The sequence below is a fragment of the Mycteria americana genome, chromosome 2 (assembly GCF_035582795.1).
Source record: "Mycteria americana isolate JAX WOST 10 ecotype Jacksonville Zoo and Gardens chromosome 2, USCA_MyAme_1.0, whole genome shotgun sequence".
NCBI classification, from domain to species: Eukaryota; Metazoa; Chordata; class Aves; order Ciconiiformes; family Ciconiidae; genus Mycteria; species Mycteria americana.
Genome location: NC_134366.1, coordinates 50,655,110 through 50,675,664, shown reverse-complemented (window position 1 = coordinate 50,675,664; position 20,555 = coordinate 50,655,110). Strand labels below are relative to the sequence as shown.

At 38.0% G+C, this 20,555-nt stretch overlaps 1 protein-coding gene across 8 annotated transcripts in view; it reads left to right on the top strand.

The window, feature by feature from the left end:
• Positions 1-20,555, top strand: part of ULK4 (unc-51 like kinase 4) — a 262,151-nt gene that overhangs the window by 166,555 nt on the left and 75,041 nt on the right. For all 8 annotated transcript variants that reach the window (XR_012774263.1, XM_075493361.1, XM_075493362.1 and 5 more), the window contains one exon: positions 831-936. Coding sequence is in view for 7 of the 8 variants with exons in the window: in XM_075493361.1 (XP_075349476.1) it covers positions 831-936 (106 nt within the window). In the remaining variant the exon portion in view is untranslated. The remainder of the gene's footprint in view (positions 1-830; positions 937-20,555) is intronic.

The window sequence follows — 20,555 nt, the reverse complement described above, 5'->3', positions numbered from 1 at the left end:
ATATTACCTGAACCTTCTGGGGCGATTTGAAATATATTCAGGCTTATATTTATATCTCGACTTAGATTTGGAAAAGCTGCTCACATTTTTGGCTTCTTGGAAGTTACGTAAGTTATTACTGTCACTAGTGTGAATGAATAAGTATTTTGATTGCACTGCCTTATCCACCCTTTTCAGGTTGAGTCTGCAAGTGTGTTAATGACAACAGAGGAAAATAAACTTCTTTATAAACCCTGACACCTTCCTCTTATCAGTATAGTCTCAGAAAATTGTGAAAAATCAGTGAAGCAATCATCAAGCATAAGAAAGACATCATAAGAGTGATGCAATTTGATACAGAAATAGGTCTTTAATGTGCATGTGAAATTAATTTTATACTTATGAAAGTATACAAACAAAACCAACAAATAGATTTTACGACTTACTGTGGGTTATCAAGCTGAAACCAAAAAGAGTAAAATTAATACCATTAATAAAGGAAATACCATACCAAGGGAAATGTTCCTGGTTCTGAATATATAGAGATTAGGTTGATAAAGCTCTGTGCCATTTCTAAAAGTCCTAAAATTTTAGACCTAACTAGGAACTCTTTCAGTTCAAAAGAACATGGGAGAACTTCTGGTCCAAGATTTTAGATTTGGCTCCCTGAAATTGATATTCTCTACTAAGATATTTGGCTGGTTTTCCAGTACTTTAGATGTTGAACTTTAACGGATTGAGGGAGTATTGCTTTTGTATTACTACATTTTTGGAGGGGAATAGTCGTCTTCTAACCTCGCAAAAGGAAAACTAGATTATTTTTATTTGGGTTTTTTTTGTTGTTTTTACAGGAACACCAAGACAGTATACTTGGGAATACAATGCAAACTGTAATTGCCTTACTGAATAACATGGTCGCTAATAAAAGCACAAACATGATGTCACTCTTTGAAGAAGGTAGGTTGTCTTTATCTTTAGTTATTCTCCTTACTATAGATGTTTCCCAGTCTGTTGTAATATCTGGCACTGTGAAACTGTAGACTTGTATGTATTTATATTCTATAGTGGTTGTTAGATAATTCCATTGTAACTGACTGGCACTCCTTATCACTTCATCTACTGATTTGATTACAAATTTAACTTTTTTAGAAAGCTGTTCCTCCAAGAAAATGTGGTTGCAAAAGAATTACTGACTGAAAGTTACATTATGCCCATGAAGAATGGCTTTGGAAAGGAGTGGGCTAGAGCTCTGACCATAACAGTGTAGAGTGCAGGCAGAGAGAGCCTCTGCAAGTTCTTCCTTTTTTCTCACTGCTCAAACCTGTGAAAGGATAAGCTGTACAATATTTCTGCTCTTTTTAAAAAAACTACCTTCTGTTCCAGTCCAGTGATGTAGACTAATGGGGTGGAGCCGAAACTGACTATGAAGTCTTAGTCTACAAACCATTCCATGTCTTCATTTCACTATGTTTTCTTATCAAAGCTCCTTTTATTTAGAAATTGGTTCTGGTTTACAAAATGAAGAGAAAGGTTCTGCTGTTGGAAATCTATATAAATTTAAAAACTTGTTTAGAAATATACACATCAATAGCATTACTTTTGTTTATCATTAATGGGTGACATCCAGCAATACAGATCTAGACGATTGTTTGTACTATTTGTATAGAATAAATCAAAGACCTAGACTACTGGCATAGCAGTATATAGCGTACTCCAGGAGTGAAGCCAAGAGTTGAGAGAAAACCTTTTAAAAGTCTCTAGGAAAAGTTTGGGTAGGGTGTGAGGGGGAAATTTCATCAGAGTGTAGCTTTTCTGTAGTCAACACATCATAGAAGGAGCCAGATGAGACATAGTATGATTAATGGTTTAAGTATAAACACTGATGGTGATGAGCAAATTTAAAGAATTGGATCTGCCTTAGATATGTGATGAAGAAAAAAAATATCAGAACACATACCAGCCTAAAATTCCGTCAAGATTGGTAGTAGTGGCCATGCCCTCATTTTTGTAATTACCTTAGCAGTTAAAGCACCCTCACCCAGAAAGTGGGAGAGCTGAATTCCTAGTCTTTTTTACTCTGAAGAGATTGAATGGACAATGCTGTCATTCAGGAGACGAACTGGAACTTGACATTGTAGCTAATAACATGCCCCTCTCCTCTGTTCCAAACAGATCCATTCTGAAGTTAGTGGTGTGAGAATAGGGCCAGAAGAAAAGAAACAAGAGGAAAATATGACTGAATTGGAGAGGGATGGTTCATAGGATTGTGATTCTTTGGCTATTTCTCAGCAAACTGCCTATCACACTTAGAACTGCTTGGGGTTTCTTGGGGTTTAGATGTATGTGCTGCTTTAGCTATCTTTGGGCACATCTGCTCTGTGTCGGGCAAAATCCTAAGCTAGCACTAACCTGAGCTGCAACAGGATAACTTATTAAAACTGCACAATGATATGCAAAGAAGTTAGCTCAAGTCCCACAAGCACTGTAACCATGTAACTGGTGTGCCCTACTTGAAGTAATATGCTCTGCCTTTTCTGCATGGCAAATTAGGTGCAAAACTATTTAACAACATGGCAAAACTGCACCCATTCACTAAATATCTCCTCTTCATTGTTTCACAGAGCAAAGTCCCGAGTACTTTTTATGCTTCTAGTAGTATACCAGTGCTCTTTCATTTCTCATCTGCTCCAAAAATAAAATGCATTTCTTCCATCGTGCTAGTTTCCAAATTAAGGATGTGGGATAGAAACATTATTAAAGTCTTTTATCTTTTCCTTCTGCGATGTCATAAATGACTCCAGTAATATTTTCAGACTATTAGTGATTGGATAACACTTACTTGGGCTCACCGAACTTCAGCATCCTGACTAGGAAAAACAGCACAGCAGCCAAAAATAAATTACCTCAAGTAAAATGTCTTCATCTTCTCTCATCCCTTTTCCCCATTGGCTAATCTTCAGAGTACTGAAAACCTGAATTTGGCCAGTGTTTTATTGATTAAGGGCCTAATTGTCGAATAAAGAACTTCTGAAATTTGGCTTGCAAGAACGTTATGAAGGTATTGATCTTGTAATTGTAGACTGTAAGATTTTCTTTGAATGAAAAAGGGAGTTAAGGAGGACTGGGGGAACTACAGGCCTGTCAGTTTGACCTCGGTGCCGGGGGAGGTTATGGAGCAGCTCATCTTGAGTGCCATCACGTGGCATGTACAGGACAACCAGGTGATCAGGCCCAGTCAGCATGGGTTTATGAAAGGCAGGTCCTGCTTGACTAACCTGATCTTCTTCTATGACAAGGTGACCCGCCTAGTGGATGAGGGAAAGGCTGTGAATGTTGTCTACCTAGACTTTAGTAAAGCCTTTGACACTGTTTCCCACAGCATTCTCCTGGAGAAACTGGCTGCTCATGGCTTGGATGGGCATACTCTTCGCTGGGTAAAAAAGCTGGCTGGACCGCCGGGCCCAAAGAGTTGTAATGAATGGAGTTAAATCCAGTTGGCGTTCAGTCACAAGTGGTGTTCCCCAGGGCTCGATACTGTGGCCAGTTCTGTTTAATATCTTGATCAATGATCTGGATGAGGGGATCGAGTGCACCCTCAGTAAGTTTGCAGACAACACCAAATTGGGAGGGAATGTTGATCTGCTTGAAGGAGAGGAAGGCTCTGCAGAGGGATCTGGACAGGCTGGATCAGTGGGCTGAGGCCAACTGTATGAGGTTCGACAAGGCTAAGTGCCGGGTCCTGCACTTGGGTCATAACAACCCCATGCAATGCTACAGGCTTGGGGAAGAGTGGCTGGAAAGCTGCCTGGCAGAGAAGGACCTGGGGGTGCTGGTCAATAGCCGCCTGAATATGAGCCAGCAGTGTGCCAAGGTGGCCAACAGCATCCTGGCTTGTATCAGGAATAGTGTGGCCACAGGGCTAGGGAAGCTATTTTTTTCCCCCTGTACTTGGCACTGGTGAGGCTGCACCTCGAATACTGTGTTCAGTTTTGGGCCCTTCACTACAAGAAAGACATTGAGGTGCTGGAGCGTGCCCAGACAAAAGCAACGAAGGTGGTGAAGGGTCTAGAGCACAAGTCTTATGAGGAGCAGCTGAGGGTTGTTTAGCCTGGAGGAAAGGAGGCTTAGGGGAGACCTCCCCGCTCTCTACAACTCCCTGAAAGGAGCTTGTAGCGAGGTGGGTGTTGGTCTCTTCTCCCAAGAAACGGGCGATAGGACAAGAGCAAATGGCCTCAACTTGCACCAGAGGAAGTTTAGATTTGATACTTGGAAAAATTTCTTCACCGAAAGGGTTGTCAAGCATTGGAAGAGGCTGCCCAGGGAAGTGGTTGAGTCACCACCCCTGCAGGTATTTAAAAGACATGTAGATGTGGTGCTTAGGGACATAGTTTAGTGGTGGACTTGGCGGTGTTAGGTTAATGGATGGACTTGATGATCTTCAAGGTCTTTTCCAACCTAAATGATTCTATGAAAAGTTATTCCATGCAAACTGGAGGGCTGTTTATCCTTTTCATTACCAACTGTAAATATGTAGTGTTCACTACAGGAAAATACCTTAAACTTCCTCTGCCACTATCTTTGATATTCAGCTTGTCATTTTTGAATTATTTTTGTGTGATGGAGAAGAACATGATCTAATAAAATGGAAACTAAGCTCCTCTTGCAGAAAAGGATCCTTGAGTCCAAATAGAGAAGTTGAACATGAGTCAGCAGTGTGCCCTTGCAGCAATAAATGCAAAAAAGGGCTATGATAAGAAAGTATAACTGGAAGGTTGAGGGAATTGATTATTCTCCTCTATTTGGCACTCGTGAGATTTTACCTAGAATACAGTGCCTGCTTTTGAGCTCCAAAATATAAGACAGACATTGACAGACAGGAACAAGTCCAGAGGAGGGCAACCAAGATATTTAGGAGGATGGACCACATGGTGTGTGCATTTCCAGCCTCTGCCTATACTATTACATGAATTTATTCCTTCCGAAGTGTAGAACTTTGTATTTGCCTTTGTTAAACTTTAAGGGGTTTCTGGCAGCCTGTTTTTTGAGCTCTTCAGCTTCTTGAGCTCTTTCTGAATGTTAGCTCAGCCCTTCATCACATCAATCGCTTGCCCTATTTCAATGTCATCTGCAAACTTGCTGAAAGGTGCATGTTATTCCATCCTATTAACACTCTATGTCCATGCTGTTAATGAAGTCATTCAAAATTCATGAGCTATTCTGCTGCCTAAAAAAAAAAAAAAAAAACAACCTGAAGACAGAGTATTATGGGTCATCAATTTCCCTTATTTCCCCATTACAGTGTGATAATTAATTCATGTATATATGGAGCTTTACAAATTAAAAACCCTAAATACTTGCTAAACATTATAAGGAACTTGGGTTAGGGGGTCAGTCCTGTCAAGTTTTTTTTGTTTCCAAGAGTCCAGACGTTAGCAATGAAGGTTTCTTTCAAATTCTGTGTATGCCTTTCTTCAGCTGCCAAGAAGCAGTATTTTTGCAGACAGATCATTTGGAGACCCCCGTCACTGTTTCCTTTTGTGCCTGTTAACCTTCAGAACTCTCTTCTACTCAAAGGAGTTGTATTAGGTGACAGAGATTATTATTTTTTTTTTAATGGGTTGCAGTTTACATGTTGAACTTTCCCCTTTCTCAAGGAAATCTTGCAGGATGGCACTTGCTTCATTACTACTTCTATGATTTCATATTAATAACAATGATACAGTTGTGCATTTCAACAACTTGCGTACAGAGTAGATTGCCTAGCATTAATTTCTCTCCTCTCTCCCCTGAACTGTGTCCTTTTGTGTGACAATACATCAGACATGAAATGATAACCACTTGTAATGTTTAAAGGTGGAAATGGAGAATAACATATGCAACTAAAGTCACAGAGGGAATTTAAAATGGCCTGTACTTGCATTATCAGCTATTAAACATTTGTTCTGTTAACATTAATGACAATTTCCACTTAATAATCAGAAGGGAATAATATGATTCAGTTTAATTACTCAGACCGGAATTCAGTAAGGAGACTGGGATTAATATAGCATCTCTTGTGAATAGTTAAGGTGAGATGCTAAAAAGCCAAGACAATAGTGGTCATTTTTAGCATGGTCTTCTAAGAATGTGAGACTCACCCTCTTTCCCTCTGTCTTGGCTTCTGTCTGCCAGTCTCTTTCTTTCTCCCCTTTCCCCATCTTTTGAAATCATTGGACAATTTTAAGTTAACTTGAGAGAGCATAGAGGTCCAAATATACAAAGTATGTATTCATTCTATCATAATCAATATCTGAGGAAAGGAGAGAGACCCAAGTTAGTGCCATAGCTTAGGGCAAGGCAATAGTATGGGCTTATCAATTAAATGTTCCTGGCTAATGTACAGCTATAGTGCCATACATGGCATGCACTCTCTCTCTCTCTCTCTCTCTCTCTCTCTCTATTTACGCATTTACAGAAAGAAAGGAATTTTAATACCTAAAATTTCCAAATTACAAAATTATAAAAAACATTAAGTTTGCAACCTCTTATCTTGGATCATGCCCATGGAAATTAGGTTGCAAAAAACTGAAAGATGTCATTTCACCTTCAGGTAGGAACTAAAGAATGTAAATGTGAGAGGAGCATCATTCTTGAACAGTTTTCCTTCTTTTATTATAAAGTTATGACATGATCAATGTGGAGCTAACTGGTCTGAGTTTATATCCTGGATTATAATAGTTCTTACTGATGGAGGTGAAACCTTCTCATCTGTGAATTCTGTTTCCATTAGCATTTATTAAATTAAATTGTAAAGCATAAAACTTATACTCTTATACAGTATCCTGAGGTCTACTAATAGGCCTGTAAAGATCTATTAATTAGTATATCCCCCGGTCTTTTCTGTATTCACTTCCCGTTTGCTTTTTAGGATATCTACAGTCTTCTGTTTTGGATTTATAACTACTGAGTTCAACAGTGCGTTGGTCAATGTCTGAGGAGGGTACCTATGTAATGATCCCACAGGATCAGTCAGTGCATGGGAGCATCTCCCCCTGTAGCACATGCTTATAGTTGGGTGACACAAGACGAAGCAGTGCCAAGGTTTCGGAAGTAGGGAAAGGGAGTCATCAGTGACAAGGATGGTGACTTATTACCATGGAGGTAAGCAGGGATATAGGATGCAAATCTGTAGGAAATGGGGTATTGTTAGTTCTACTGGTCATGAAACAACCAGCTATGTATTACTTTCCGCTTGTCATATTAAAAGGTTTGATGTTTGTCGACTATAAAATGAACACTCAGTCCTAGATGCTAGCATCATCAGCTCTTAAGCAGGTGTTGTAGGAGTACAGTAGAGAATCATCTGTTTCTATAGTCATTAGGGCAGTCTACTTAAAAGACATATTGTCTGTATTAGACACGTTGTGTCTATTGACAAGCATTGACATAAGGACAAATTTAGGCATAAGATGAACCACAAAGTTTGGTTTGGCTGCTTGATAGATGAGTGGTGTTAGTGTGCAAGACTGCTTAATTACGTGGAAAGTGATGACTAATAAATAAATAGACAGGTGTATCACAGTACTTAATGTAGAAAACAGTACTCTAGTACAAACTCACAGATACATAAACACTTTATTTTGTCTTCAGTTCAGTCTTTTTGTCACCAATTGTTTCTTTTCTTGTTGTGTTTCTGGGTTCGTTTGTTTGTTTTACAGATAGTTTGCACAAACTAAAAATAGAAAATGTTGACTCATATTAATTGTCTGTAGTTAGTAGTGCTTTTGGACTTTGAGTCCTGTTTGTCCCCAGGTCACATTCAAAGGCAAGGAAATTCTTCATTCTAACTGTTGCATCATTTGCATTTTGCTTACAGGAAGAGTTTGGACATGGTATATTAGAGAGTAGAGAAATGTGTTTCAAAAGCTTTAGCTGCTTCATCGGGATCCTCATTCTGAAGAACAAAGCAGGTTGTTAAAAAATAAATCTTATGGGCTGCAATGGATAACTTCTGATAGTCTGTCTGCAGCTATTTATTCATGATAATGCCTCAAATTTATTACATTTATATAAGCAACTGTTTTCAGAATGTATAAAAAGTAATTCCAAGTAATTCTGTCTTTAGGAAAGGTTTCCACTGTAATTCATAGCTGATTTAGTAAATTGTTTGCAGCCCAGTATTACTTACTAATGAGTTTATGGTTTTAGCTTTTTTGGAATCTCATTATACTACGTAAATGGTTTATAAACTTTTTTTCATGATGGTCTTATAAGGAGACGATGTGTATATATAAGTTCGAATCTAGTCATGTTGAATTGAATGACCTTTTCTAGGCTCTTCTGCTGTGATCTTGTGTTTGGCTACTATCCTGAAGTAACCACCACTAGCAGTGTAAGCAGACATGTTTGGATGTTCAGAAACAGTTTCCATTATGTGGTACAGCAAATCCTAAACTTCATTCTTTATGTGTTAATGCTGTTGAATTTCAGGAACTAAAGCAAAAGTGAAATTATGGGTTTTAACACTTAGAACAATAAAACTAGTCTTCAAGTTCTTCTTTAAAAATGCAACAGCTATTAGTAGTACATGGTACTTCAAGCAGTTTGTGTAAAAACTGAGGTTCCTAAGGAAGGACCTTTAGTGGAAATGTAGAATGTCAGCTATAGCAGTTGTTATACCCAATATCATATTAAGAAAGCATGGTAGGTGCTTAAAGCAGGGACAATTATTAAAAAGGAAGAGTACTGCAATAAACTTTGCAGTCAGATCATCATAATTCATTTGCACCTCATGAAAGAAAGATCAGTCTTCATGGGTGAGGTATCCTTATTCATCTTGTGGTCCACTGCTTTGACTTTTAGTCAAATGTCAAGAGATTAATTAGATTTCAAATGTCTTTGTGTGTCGTATTGTTAAAGTCTGTTAAATATTGCATATCCAAAAAGTGGCACTCATGAGACTAACATCCAACTTTAACCTTTTTTTCCCTAAAAAAAAAAAGAAAAAAGTGTCAGTCTTTTATATACACAGATCTTTAACATAATGATAGGTAAATTACAATGAATTCTGAGCTCTCTAGATGGATCCCAAAGGTTTCTAACTTAGCTAAATCTTTGGAGGATATTCTTCTACCTTTCACTTCCTCACAGATAATTGTATTTCGGCTTCAGTCTCCAAAAGACATTTCATTATGCTGCCTGTAGCAGTATTTTTAAGAACAGCTTCTAGCTTCCTAGCCAGCTCGTTCTCACCTGCTAAATTGTCAGTGTTCATGAAATTAGGCAGTAGACCACACTAACTTGGCAACTCAGATCTTCCTCCCTGCCGCACCCACCTATGCAGCAGTAGTCTGTAAAACTACTGTAAAACATTGAGAAGGAGTTGGTGTGACATTGCTGGGACTTTGATTTTAGGAGTACAAATGAGTTGTTGGAGTAGCTGGCTTCCAAGTTGCAGGATTTTCTTCAAAGATGGGGGAAACTAACTAACTCTACGACAGAGATCAAGAAAAGGACCATGGATTAGTCATACAGAAGTCGTCTACTTGCAAGGGAAAGGCAGTAGTTACAAAATCCTATAGAATACCATACTTAAACTAATATGGCCTTAAGAAAACCCCAAACAAACAAAACCCACAGACTTAGTCTGTGAAGAAATCAGACACACATTCAGACTGGTTCTGAAGTGTTCATTCCTTAGTATCCCCTATTTATTCCTAGGAGGCAGGAGTTTTCTGCAAAACTGTTACAGGATACAATATAGGAATATTTGTTCAGTGGCTGAAGATAGCAAATATGTTGTTTCATGGCAGTACTTTATACCTGCTTATTGTACGGCACCCTAAGCAAATATAAAGCTTAGTTCATATGCAACATATTGTGATTCTGGATGGAAAGATTGGCAGGAAGAATAAGTTAGGGGAATCAATACAAGTAAGAACCTAAAACCAATTTTTCTGTATTTAATCAATGTTTAGAAACAAAATATTCTCAGTAAAATAAATGTAAAGTAAGAAACTATTTTAAAATACAGAAAATAAATGCAGGCAGACTTGTATCCTATCTGAGTAGTTGCAGATGTTGCTTCTCTATCATTTGGATGTGATAGGGAAAGTCCCTTGGTTAGGAGGTGTACACCTTGCAGCCTCTGCTGTGCGGGACGTAAGCCTTTCACAGCTCCCTGCCAGTACTGTAGTAATTAGTTCAGCTCTTGAGCACAAAGATGTCTCTATGAACGTCTAAAGATAGTAGTCGTGTGTCACCATGTTCATTTGAGTTACAGCTTATATGAGAAGTCAGTGGTGGTTGAGCCTGAAGAAGTCTATTCTATGATGTTACGAAGTTCAGAATGTTTTTTAACAGTATTAAGACATGTTTTTCTGACTCAAAATGCCAGTCACTCGGGTGGAAGTGTATAACATCACACAGGTAAACTTGGAAGTCTGGTATCATAAAAGATAAGTGGGAATCATGTCAAAATAGCATGGTAGTGAAGTCTTTGAGGAAAAAATAACCTGTGCCATCCTGTGATATTTAACAATACAGCCATCTGAAAAGGATGAAAATAGAAACGGTAATTGCTGTGAGAAACAGTTATGCCATTCGAGTAGAACCAAGCCTGTTGTTGTTGCGAGCCGTACCCTAAAGGCGCAAAATGTCACAGCATGCTTGCTAAGACTTCAAAGGATAAAATAAGTTAATAAAGGCTCAACAGGTTGTCACATCTTGTCTTGCTAGTGCTGTATGGTAAAAGAGGACTGGCCTTTTTGGTGGCTGGAGTAGGCTTCCTGATATTGTCCCTGTGGTCAGCCAAGCAGATCGTCTTGCAGCATAACTGCCTGATTAAACTACCTAAGATACTTTATTTTAACACCTAAATGATGGAAGAGAAAGGAGTAGTAATAAAAAATGTTCAAAATATTTTAATTCCATAATATTCTAGTCTGAGAGGCCCTATGCAGAAATTTGACAATATAACTGATCAGCTTAGTTTAATGTTGGGAAGTTAGTTCAGTAAATACAGCAATTTCAAAACTTACATATTTCTCACATGCCAACCATAATAGATATTTTTTTATGCTTATCCAATTCCGAGACAAAAATAAGACTTAAGGTTTTGGCTGAGCAATTACACTGAGTGATAATGTTTGGAAGCAGTAAACTCATTTGAAAAATGACATTTTTATGTTAAAATGTAAGGCATTGATTTTGTATCTGAGGATGCGGATATCTGAAGGTTTCCTGATGACAAACTCAGGACTGGGAAAAAGTTTGCAAAGCCTTATGCTCCTTTTCACCCACTTATCCATACAAATGATAGTTTTTCTCCTTTCTAGATATTGTCTTTACATTCATTCTAGATGCTGCTTTTCCTGCAGTCTAATTTAAGCATTATCGTTAGACATTATGCTAGTACTCCCCTGAAGTGCAACCCAAATCATATATTAGGACTAGTGGATTTGTTCAGTTTGAGAGAAAATTAATAACTAGGTAAAAGTGTACCCATCATATTAGCTACAAGTTAACTATTGACGACACAAACTATTTAAGTTGTTACAGATAATAAATTAAAATCTAATTATGACATCCTTGTGTAGCTTGTCAGATATAATTAGTAAGCTAAAAGATGATATTAAGGGATGAAATTAAAAATGTAACTATATATTTGAAAAGAGACCCAGTTTGAACACAGTTACTATGCCATAGGTTGTAGAGCTATCGTATATTTTCTGTTCTAGCTGCTAGAACAGTCTCAGTATGAAAGCAATGTATCACTGCCAATTTGAGGTAAGTGTAAAGTTGCAAAGGTACAAAGTACTATACACAAAATTAAACTACATCAATCGTTACTCTGTCATAGGGGTAATGGTGGTCTTCAGATGCACTTATTTGATCCTACTGAAAGAAGTTCATTTTGTCAATTGCTAAAAACAAGCACTAGTTTTGGCAGGACCAGATCTATGTAGTGGACAGTGTAAATGAAATCTGAGGTTTTTCTCTAGTTTACAGAATGGTTTGGGGTTTTTGTTTTGTTTTAGATGTTTTCAATAGTTGTAGCTCCCAGACAGCCAGATATTTTCCTCTTCTAAGTTATTTTCAGGAAAATTGTGGACTGAACGAATGTGTTCATCTCACAAAATAATCTGTTTAAACTGTTTGTGGACAATTAAACTTTAAAATAATTTTCTCTTTAAAGTGGGAAGTGTATTATATCATAATGGAGAAACTAAAGTTATTTACATTTTTAAAGCCTTTTGAATGCCCCAATTTGTACACAAATACGAAGTAGTAGTCTATATTACTTGAAACTTTTCCTGTGATGTTCATGTTTTTCCACCTAAATATTTTTTTATTTTTCAGATTTTACCTAAAATACAACATTTATATGTAGTCTTTATAGTTTGATGTTTTCTTTTGCTATTCAGGATCTAATTTTATAATATTGTTTACCTTAGTTTTTCCGAACACTGTAACTTGTATTTTTATATGCATTTTGTATTTAATAATTGATTTCCATAGATAAGTTTCTTTTGAAGTCTAAAGCCATAGATCCATGTCTACACATGGATTTTCCACTATCTTAAGGCAGTATATATTCAGGTGAGTGTTTGTATTCTCGTTAAAGTTATTTAGGCAAATTACTGCTCCTTAACTAGTAGGTTTTTCCTATAGCATTTGGTCAATGCCTTGTAGATTTGATATGGTAACTAATTATGTGTATATTTGTATCGATGAGTATTTACATTTTATAGCAATGTATCTGCACATAGTCAGTTTTTGCAAGTCAGCTATTGGGGGAACCTGACTGATGTCCAGTTGAAATCTCCAGCTGAGGGACAGTGGTTATTTAAGCTGCTCTGACAAAAATGAGATGCTCACCTGATGATACCATTTGATTTTTTTTAAAAACACATTTCATAAAAGTGGTACAAACTTGTCTATCCACCCTTTTAAAAATATATTATTTTGTCTCATTTTAGCTTAAGCTTTTTTCTAATTGGATCAAGATTGTATTTATGTAAGAAGGGTTTATGAAGACAAGTGTGTCAACAAAGACCTGTGCTCAAGCACGTGGTGGATTTCAGATCTGAGTTTTAAGCAAATCAGTGTAACTTTTCTTTTAAAGAGGCCCTAACTTGATAAATGTTGGGGGTTTTTTGTTTCATAAATAGGATTTAAAGGTTTCCATAGATGTCTCCACATTGTTAGAAGATATTGCATCAGCTAGCTGTTCCTTCTTTTTGGTTGAGAAAAAAGATATGTGCTTCCCTTTGAATTTTTAAGATTAATAAGGGAAGAAATAGGATATCTTTATAAAGTCTAAAGCTCTTTTCTGTCTTTTAGGAGATTGTAAAAACTTGAGAAGACTTTTTTTTTTTCCCATTACCACCCACCTTTTGAAAAGATAAGGAAAAAAGGGGTGGAAATTTCTTGTTCACCTGCATCCGTTTAGTTTCAACTTGTCTTATCTTTCCTGAGGGCCATTCTTTCTTTGTTTATCATATTGCAGGTTGCTTACTCAAAAACCTCTCACCCCTATTCCTGTTAGACTTGGCAAAAATCCGGTAAAATGTTGTTAATGGATTTATTCACACTTTTAAAAGATCATATTTCCTAGCTAACATGCCCAGATTGTGACATACAGCTTTTTAGCCAATGATACCAGCCATGAAATATGACTTATTTCCTTGGATGACAACAAAACTACTGCTACTATATGTATTAGATAAAGATTGAAAAAACAGTAAAATTATCCATGATGGCTCAACAGGCTTTCCAATACACATTTTTGCTGAATAAACTACCTGCGTCCTTTTCAAACACAGACAGATATTGTATATTTTGATCCCACCACCCAACCCAGAATGATGTGAAGTGTGGGTTTATGCCGTTATTTATCTTACAAGAAAAACGCACTCAAACTGCTACTTACTATGCATTTTGTTCAGAAATTACATTGAATGTTGTTGAGTTCAGAGAGCATGTGGTTCAAACGGCAACACAAGAAGATGAATTTAGTGGCAGTATGTTGTCTATACTGTGAGGAAAAGTCGTAAGCAAGGTAGGGAAAAGGCAGATACAATACCCAAAGGAACAGATTATCAAGACAGGTTTAGGGGTTTTGACAGAAGATACGGAAAGATCAGCATTGCTTACAAGATTTTGCCTGCCCAGGTTATGGGTCAGGCAGTCACTCAGACTGAGCCTGTGCATTATGGGATCAGCCTGAATACAAAGATACACAGTCTGGACTGAGTGCAAGAACTGACTGGGGGCTCTGCCTAGCCCCCTGCAAAAAAAACTGTGAAAGGTGTGCATATGGTCATGCTTGTAACCAGCGACAGTAACACATCCAGAAGGCAGTAAATGACCACTCTTGGCAATAACTTCCTAATTCAGTTCCATCAAGCTGGCCAGTGTTGGTGCTGCCTGTTATGCCTGGTCTCCCAAGCTGAGTTGTAGCCCACTATCCCAGTTCAGTGCAGTATTCTGGCAGGCCAAGTTGTGCAAAATATTTGACCTCTACTTGCTGTGAAATTGCTTGTCTTGAAAACTTAATTGTATACATCTCTCATTTCTGGTGTCTACTTCTTGCAGCTTCCCTCCAGTTCTTGCATAATTTGTTGACAGTCCAGTTTCACAGATCTTAATTCCTCTGGTCTTTCTCATCAGAGCTGCTTTTACTTGGCATAGATCCAGACTTGCTAGATTCAGACTTCACTTTTTGTAGCCTACTTCCAAAGTCCCTCTCCCTTAAAGCACAATCTTCACTAAGCCTAGTCAGTTCTCTCAAAATGTTGATGAACAAAGGCAAAGGACAAGCCTAGTTCAAACAAAGCAGAGCCAAAATTTTGAGCAGATCTCAGCTATTTACAGGTAGCAACTGCATGTTGGTTACATCTGGAAAAGTGTGCGCTCCTGTACTGAAACTCATTGGGTGTCCTTAAAGCCATTTGACATACTAGCTTTCTCTCTGAACCAGAAAAAGTGTTTCTTCACATAAACAGAGGGAAGCCCTATCAAATATGCCCTAATGTCACCATTCTGTAGGATATCTATTGCAATCCTGAATCCTAGATGGAAGCAGTGACCTGTGTTGAATCTGTTGCAGAGCATATTATTTTAGAAAATGCTGGGGATATTACTTCATTGTTTCAAGCTACTGTTAAATTTTATCATCCTTGATTTTTGTCTCTTCACTTGAGATAACGTAGAGAAGGAACAAAGGAACATGAGCCTTTCATTGCAAGCTCCCTCTTTCCCCCCACCCCTGTTGTGTATCTTATCAAACAAAAAGATTGAACTTAATTTCTTTGCCTGAATTTGCTTTCTAGAATCAGTGCTATGGGAATAAGCAGGCTGGAGGAGAAATGTAGGTGCATAGTGGTAGTGCCCAAGGCACATGAGAAGTGATACATGAAGCCCACCCTGGGACAGGATGGTGGAGGCTCCCTGTGTTGGAGCAAGTTGGTAAAGTTACTGGGACATAGTACATTTATGCCTAATAAACACCTATGCCCAGCAGAGCAGACGGGGTAGAGAAAAAGGAAAAGGTACTGTCGCAGTTTAACCCTGGCTGGCAACTAAGCACAACACAGCTGCTTGCTTATTCCCCCCGGCTACGGTGGGATGGGGGAGAATCAGAAGGGTAAAAGTGAGAAAGAAACTTGTGGGTTGAAATAAAATCAATTTAATAATTAAAAAGGTATAATAATAAGAATTTTAAAAAATTGTAAGGAAGAGAGGAAAAAAGAAACAAAGAGAGAGGAAAATAAAACCCAAGAAAGACAAGTGATGCAAATGAAAAAAGTTGCTCACCACCAACCCAACCAATGCCCAGCCAGTCTGGGAGCAGCAGCCCCCCCTGCCAACTTCCCCTCCAGTTTTATTGCTGAGCATGACTTCATATGGTGTGGAATATCCCTTTGGCCAGCTGGGGTCAGCTGTCCCAGCTGTGTCCCCTCCCAGATTTTTGTGCACCTCCAACCTACTTGCAGGCGGTGCAGTGTGAGGAGTAGAAAAGGCCCTGACGCTGTGTAAGCACTGCTCAGCAGTAATTAAAACATCAGTATGCTATCAACGCTATTTCAGCACAAATCCAAAACATAGCCCTATACAAGCTACTATGAAGAAATTCAACTCTATCCCAGCCAAAACTAGTACAGGTACTAAAACAGGGCTTGCATACCAAGTTTCTTTTGCTGTGCTGTTGCAGGTCTTCACAGGGCACCCACTTAACAAAAAAATCCTGGCTCTCTAAATCCTTTTCTGTTCTGTGGTGGCCATCTCTCTCACTGTAGTTGTATCAATGTTCTTAACTTCTTTTTCACCTCTGAAGAAATTAGTTGCCCTTGAGCAAAGCAGAATCCAGATTCTCAGTTAAAGCATCAGATCCACAGCAGGATCCAGTTCAGCTTGTTGTTGGGGAGGGTGGTGTAGTTCACTATTTTTGTTTCAAAACTGAGTGGCTCAGGCCACTAGTAGACCAAACCATTCCATGTGATATCCTTCCATTGCTTACGCAGAAGTTTCCCCAAGAGTCTGAGCCAGTCTGTTACCATATACACAGGCTCCACTACTCCCAGCAACAGGTACCTGCATAGAAAATGTACAGGCTGTCATACCCACTGTCAGTAGACCCATCCTTCTATTGTGTGCGTCCTGTTGAGATAGGGGAGACAGGGTATGGAACACAGTATTCAAACACACAAAGGCTTTTACAGTTCTTTAAGAGCCAGGACTGCCTCTTGATTAAATAAGCTGAGCTGTAGCGCCAGCTGTCTTGGCTCAGTGCAGTTGTCTGAAGTCAAGATAGTTGGGGTCAAGTAGCTGTGCTGACAGAAAATGAAGGCTCTGTTGGTCTAGGTTGTACTAATGATGACCATTAGGTTAAGGCATTTTTGGTACAGCCTGAGGTGACAGCGTGATCCCAGTGTGATAGGTTCCAGCTCAAAGATCTTGGTGGTAAGGTTGAAAATCATGGATAGGTCAAAGTAGAACAAGCATCCATGCAAACAAGGTATGTGCCTGAGCCACTCTAATAAGAAGGACATAACATCTGAGATGAAAAGTCTGTGGTTAGATTTTAGGGATTTAATCAGATGTGGCATTATTGGTATGGCCAGATGATAGCAAATTAGAAAGAGAGTCTACTGGTCAAAGTTATCCTAACACTTAGAAAACAGTTGACCTAGCAGAGTAGGTTTAAGGCTACAGAATTTAATCTGGTCATAGCTGCAAAACCAGATTTATTATCATGTAACATCCTGACCTCTGTTTAAGCCCTTTGATCATGTAAGTGTAAATACACCGAGGCCACCTTGGACAGTTGCAATTACTAGTGTCAGCTTTCATTTCTGTGGTAAACTTAATTGATGAATAATGCAAGATGTTACAGGAAACTGTGGCATAGATTCAGTTTTGTTGTAATAAACAGCAGCAAATTCCACTTAGCGGGTACTCTAGCCTTTGCTTTTGTGCTTTGGTCTAGTTGTAACAATTGTAAAAGACTGTCACTTGAAAATCCAAGTATTTGTACTCTGTAAGTTTTCATCCTACGGAAGACTGATGTAAATAGACCAAGAGGAGTAGGAATAAATATTTAATATTTTTTCTTACAGAGCATGACTTTTCAGTAGGGAAATGTATAGAGTTTTTGTCCTTATTCTTTGCTGAATATGTGTGGGAACAGTAGTCAGCTGTGTTTTATTTCTGTGTTTTATAAAACTGTTTGAAGACTTCAGAGAATTTTCTGAAGCCAAGGTTCATTGGTCCTTATCATTTTCAGTCCAGGGACTCTTGAAGGCTTAGCTAGAGCAATTAGTGCTGGTAACGTCGTTCAAAGCTGTTGAATGCTGTCAATTTGTGACAACAGTTTAGGGCTGTATCTGCATTCTGAGGCTGTTCATATCTGGTCTGTACAGGTTTTGTCAAAAAGGCAGCTCTCAAAGTTTGAATGTGATCTCTCAAGGATTTTGGTGGAAGGGAAAGTTGATGCCAAAGCAGAAGCATGTTAAGATATTTGAAGCAGATAAACAGGGTTCAATCTTGTGTGACAGGAAGTCTATTATTAAAATGGCAATCTCTTTAGAAGAATTTCTAGCTCTAAATTAAGCTCGGGATATAAATTGCGCCTGTATTTTATCACATGGTAATTGTTGAAGGCTTCATCTTTCTGAGCAGTAAGTCAAAAGTCTTTATTGAATCTTTACTGACTGAATCTTGCTGAATGCAAAGAATCCTAATCTAACAAAAATAACAGATTTTAATCTAGTGAAGAACTTTTTGTCTAGTTTTAGCCATTAATTTGAGGACTTCACGCAGCCTTTGTTTTTTTAAAAAGCATACACTATATATTAATTCACAACATGCAAGCAGAAATTTTTCCATGTAGGTGTGAAGCAACAACCACTAATATCTCAGGCTAAAACTATATAGTTTTAGAGGAGGTTTTAAAGACTGTTGCCCCTCAGAGAGTAAGGTGTCCTGTCAGATATTCTTGTTCCTCATGCAGATCATTAAAACCTGCTGTTTCGAAAATCTCCTAAGCATCATCTAACTTCTGTCTGGCAAAACCAGGAGATTTTATTTTAGTTGACACCCTGTAAGGGATGAAATAGGGTGTATCAGGATCTGACGAAGTATAGCATGCTGTAGAATTACTATGCTTTATAAAATGGAGTACTATCTCTAATGTATCTCTGATATATGGGGGAAAATATCTAGCTGAAAAGCTACTATAAAGTTTATTTAACAGCAATAATAGTCAATCCAGATAATGTGATTTTATCTTATTACAGTCTTGGTTTATTTCATTTTTTTTTTTTGGTGATGGAAGGTTGTGCTTGCAAGTACTGCACAGCTGACATATTGAAAGACTGTATCAACAAAAATGCTTAAATCCGTGTGAGAAGAATGCAAGTTGGGTGTTTAATATATGCACAGTTGGGGACAGAAACATTTGAAATGTATACTCTGTGAAGTCACTGTATTACCTCCACCTCCATCCCTCCCCAGGTCTTGCAGCTAGGAGAGTCATTTGAGTGTGTGAATCTGCTTCAAGCAAAATCAGATGGGTTAATGCAGGTTGCCCGTTTGAACAGTTTAAAGCAGCTAGCACAGCTTGGCAGGGGAGACTAGGGAGTACTCGCATCCTCTCTCTGTCTCACGCACGCACACTCACACAATTGTAGGGGTAATAACGTCCAAGAATTGATCACTAGCAAACAGCTGGGAAGAACTAGTGTTTGCCATCAGCAAAGCTGTTTACAAAATGAATGTCTGTCAGGCAGCCTTAGCATTGTACTCTACTGTATTGTCAGTTACCTCTTGGGATGATAGCACTCGATTTTACATGCATCAAGGGCCTTATGCTCCCTGATTAACAAAAAAGCAGCCTATTTGTGATGTACATAACATATGCATTAGTGACAGAACTGGCAGCACATCTTATGACTCTGTTGGTACTAAATTTCATCTCTGGAGAGCAAAAGTTTAATTTGAATAAATAATTTAAAAAGAAATGTTTCTTTTATGTTCAGTCCCACAAGCTGCTTGAGCACTTAAAGTTTGTGTGTGCATCTTCAATGGATCCTACCTTTCAGTTATGTTTTTCTCTTATCTTTTGGTAGTAAATGTCCAATTATTCTCAGCTACTTACAGAACATAAGAAGCAGACAGCATTTCTAGAGACTGTGATGCCAACAGCATGGTATCCAAACAAATCAAATCTGACTGCTGAAATGAGACACTATTAATGCCTTATCAACACTATGAATAGATCCCCTGAACATCGTCACAGTCCATAGTTACGTAGTATTCGCTCATATAAATTTTGGATTTTTGTTTTCTGATAGAACTAGAAAGCATTTGGATGTTCTTATAATTATTTTTGGAAGAAAGTTACCTTCTGATCCTTCATTCTATCCCTGTTGAACAAATTTGTGTTCATGTTCAATGAGTTATACTCCTAGGAATGAGGACCATCTCAGTAAATCTTGTCTAGAGCAAAATCCTCTGCCTTCAAAACTTTGATGCTATGTACCCACGTGTGCTGTGAACTTAGTTTCAAACAGCTTGGATATCTTTTCTGACTTAATTATAGTATGGTTGAGTCAGTCTGACACAAAAACTTGAATTCAGTTGATATTTTGTCACAGAAACCTTAAGGAGATTCTAAGATGGGAAACTCATTTTTTTTCTTTTCTTTTTTTCTTTTCTTTTTTTTATTTTCAAAAGCAGCAGCAAATCAGGAACTCCAAAGGGATGAGTGATTATACTTTCAGAAATGCTCCTCTTCTGTGCATGTCATTCTAACCACATCTTTTCATACAGAACAACCACAGTCTTGCCTAGTTGGTATAATTTGTTATATTTTACTGTTTTTGTATTGACCCGTCTGGCATATTCAACAGTGTGACTTCATTATTCCTAAATTGTTCAAGTTGCATTTTTACTATCTTTTATTACACTCAGATACTTTTTTTTTTTTTTAATGAGAGAATCCACTCGGTTTTCTATCTTTTAGTTGGCTGTTCTAAACACTTGTTGGTTTTAACCACCTACATGTTTGTTCCATAGATTAAATTTCAGAAGAA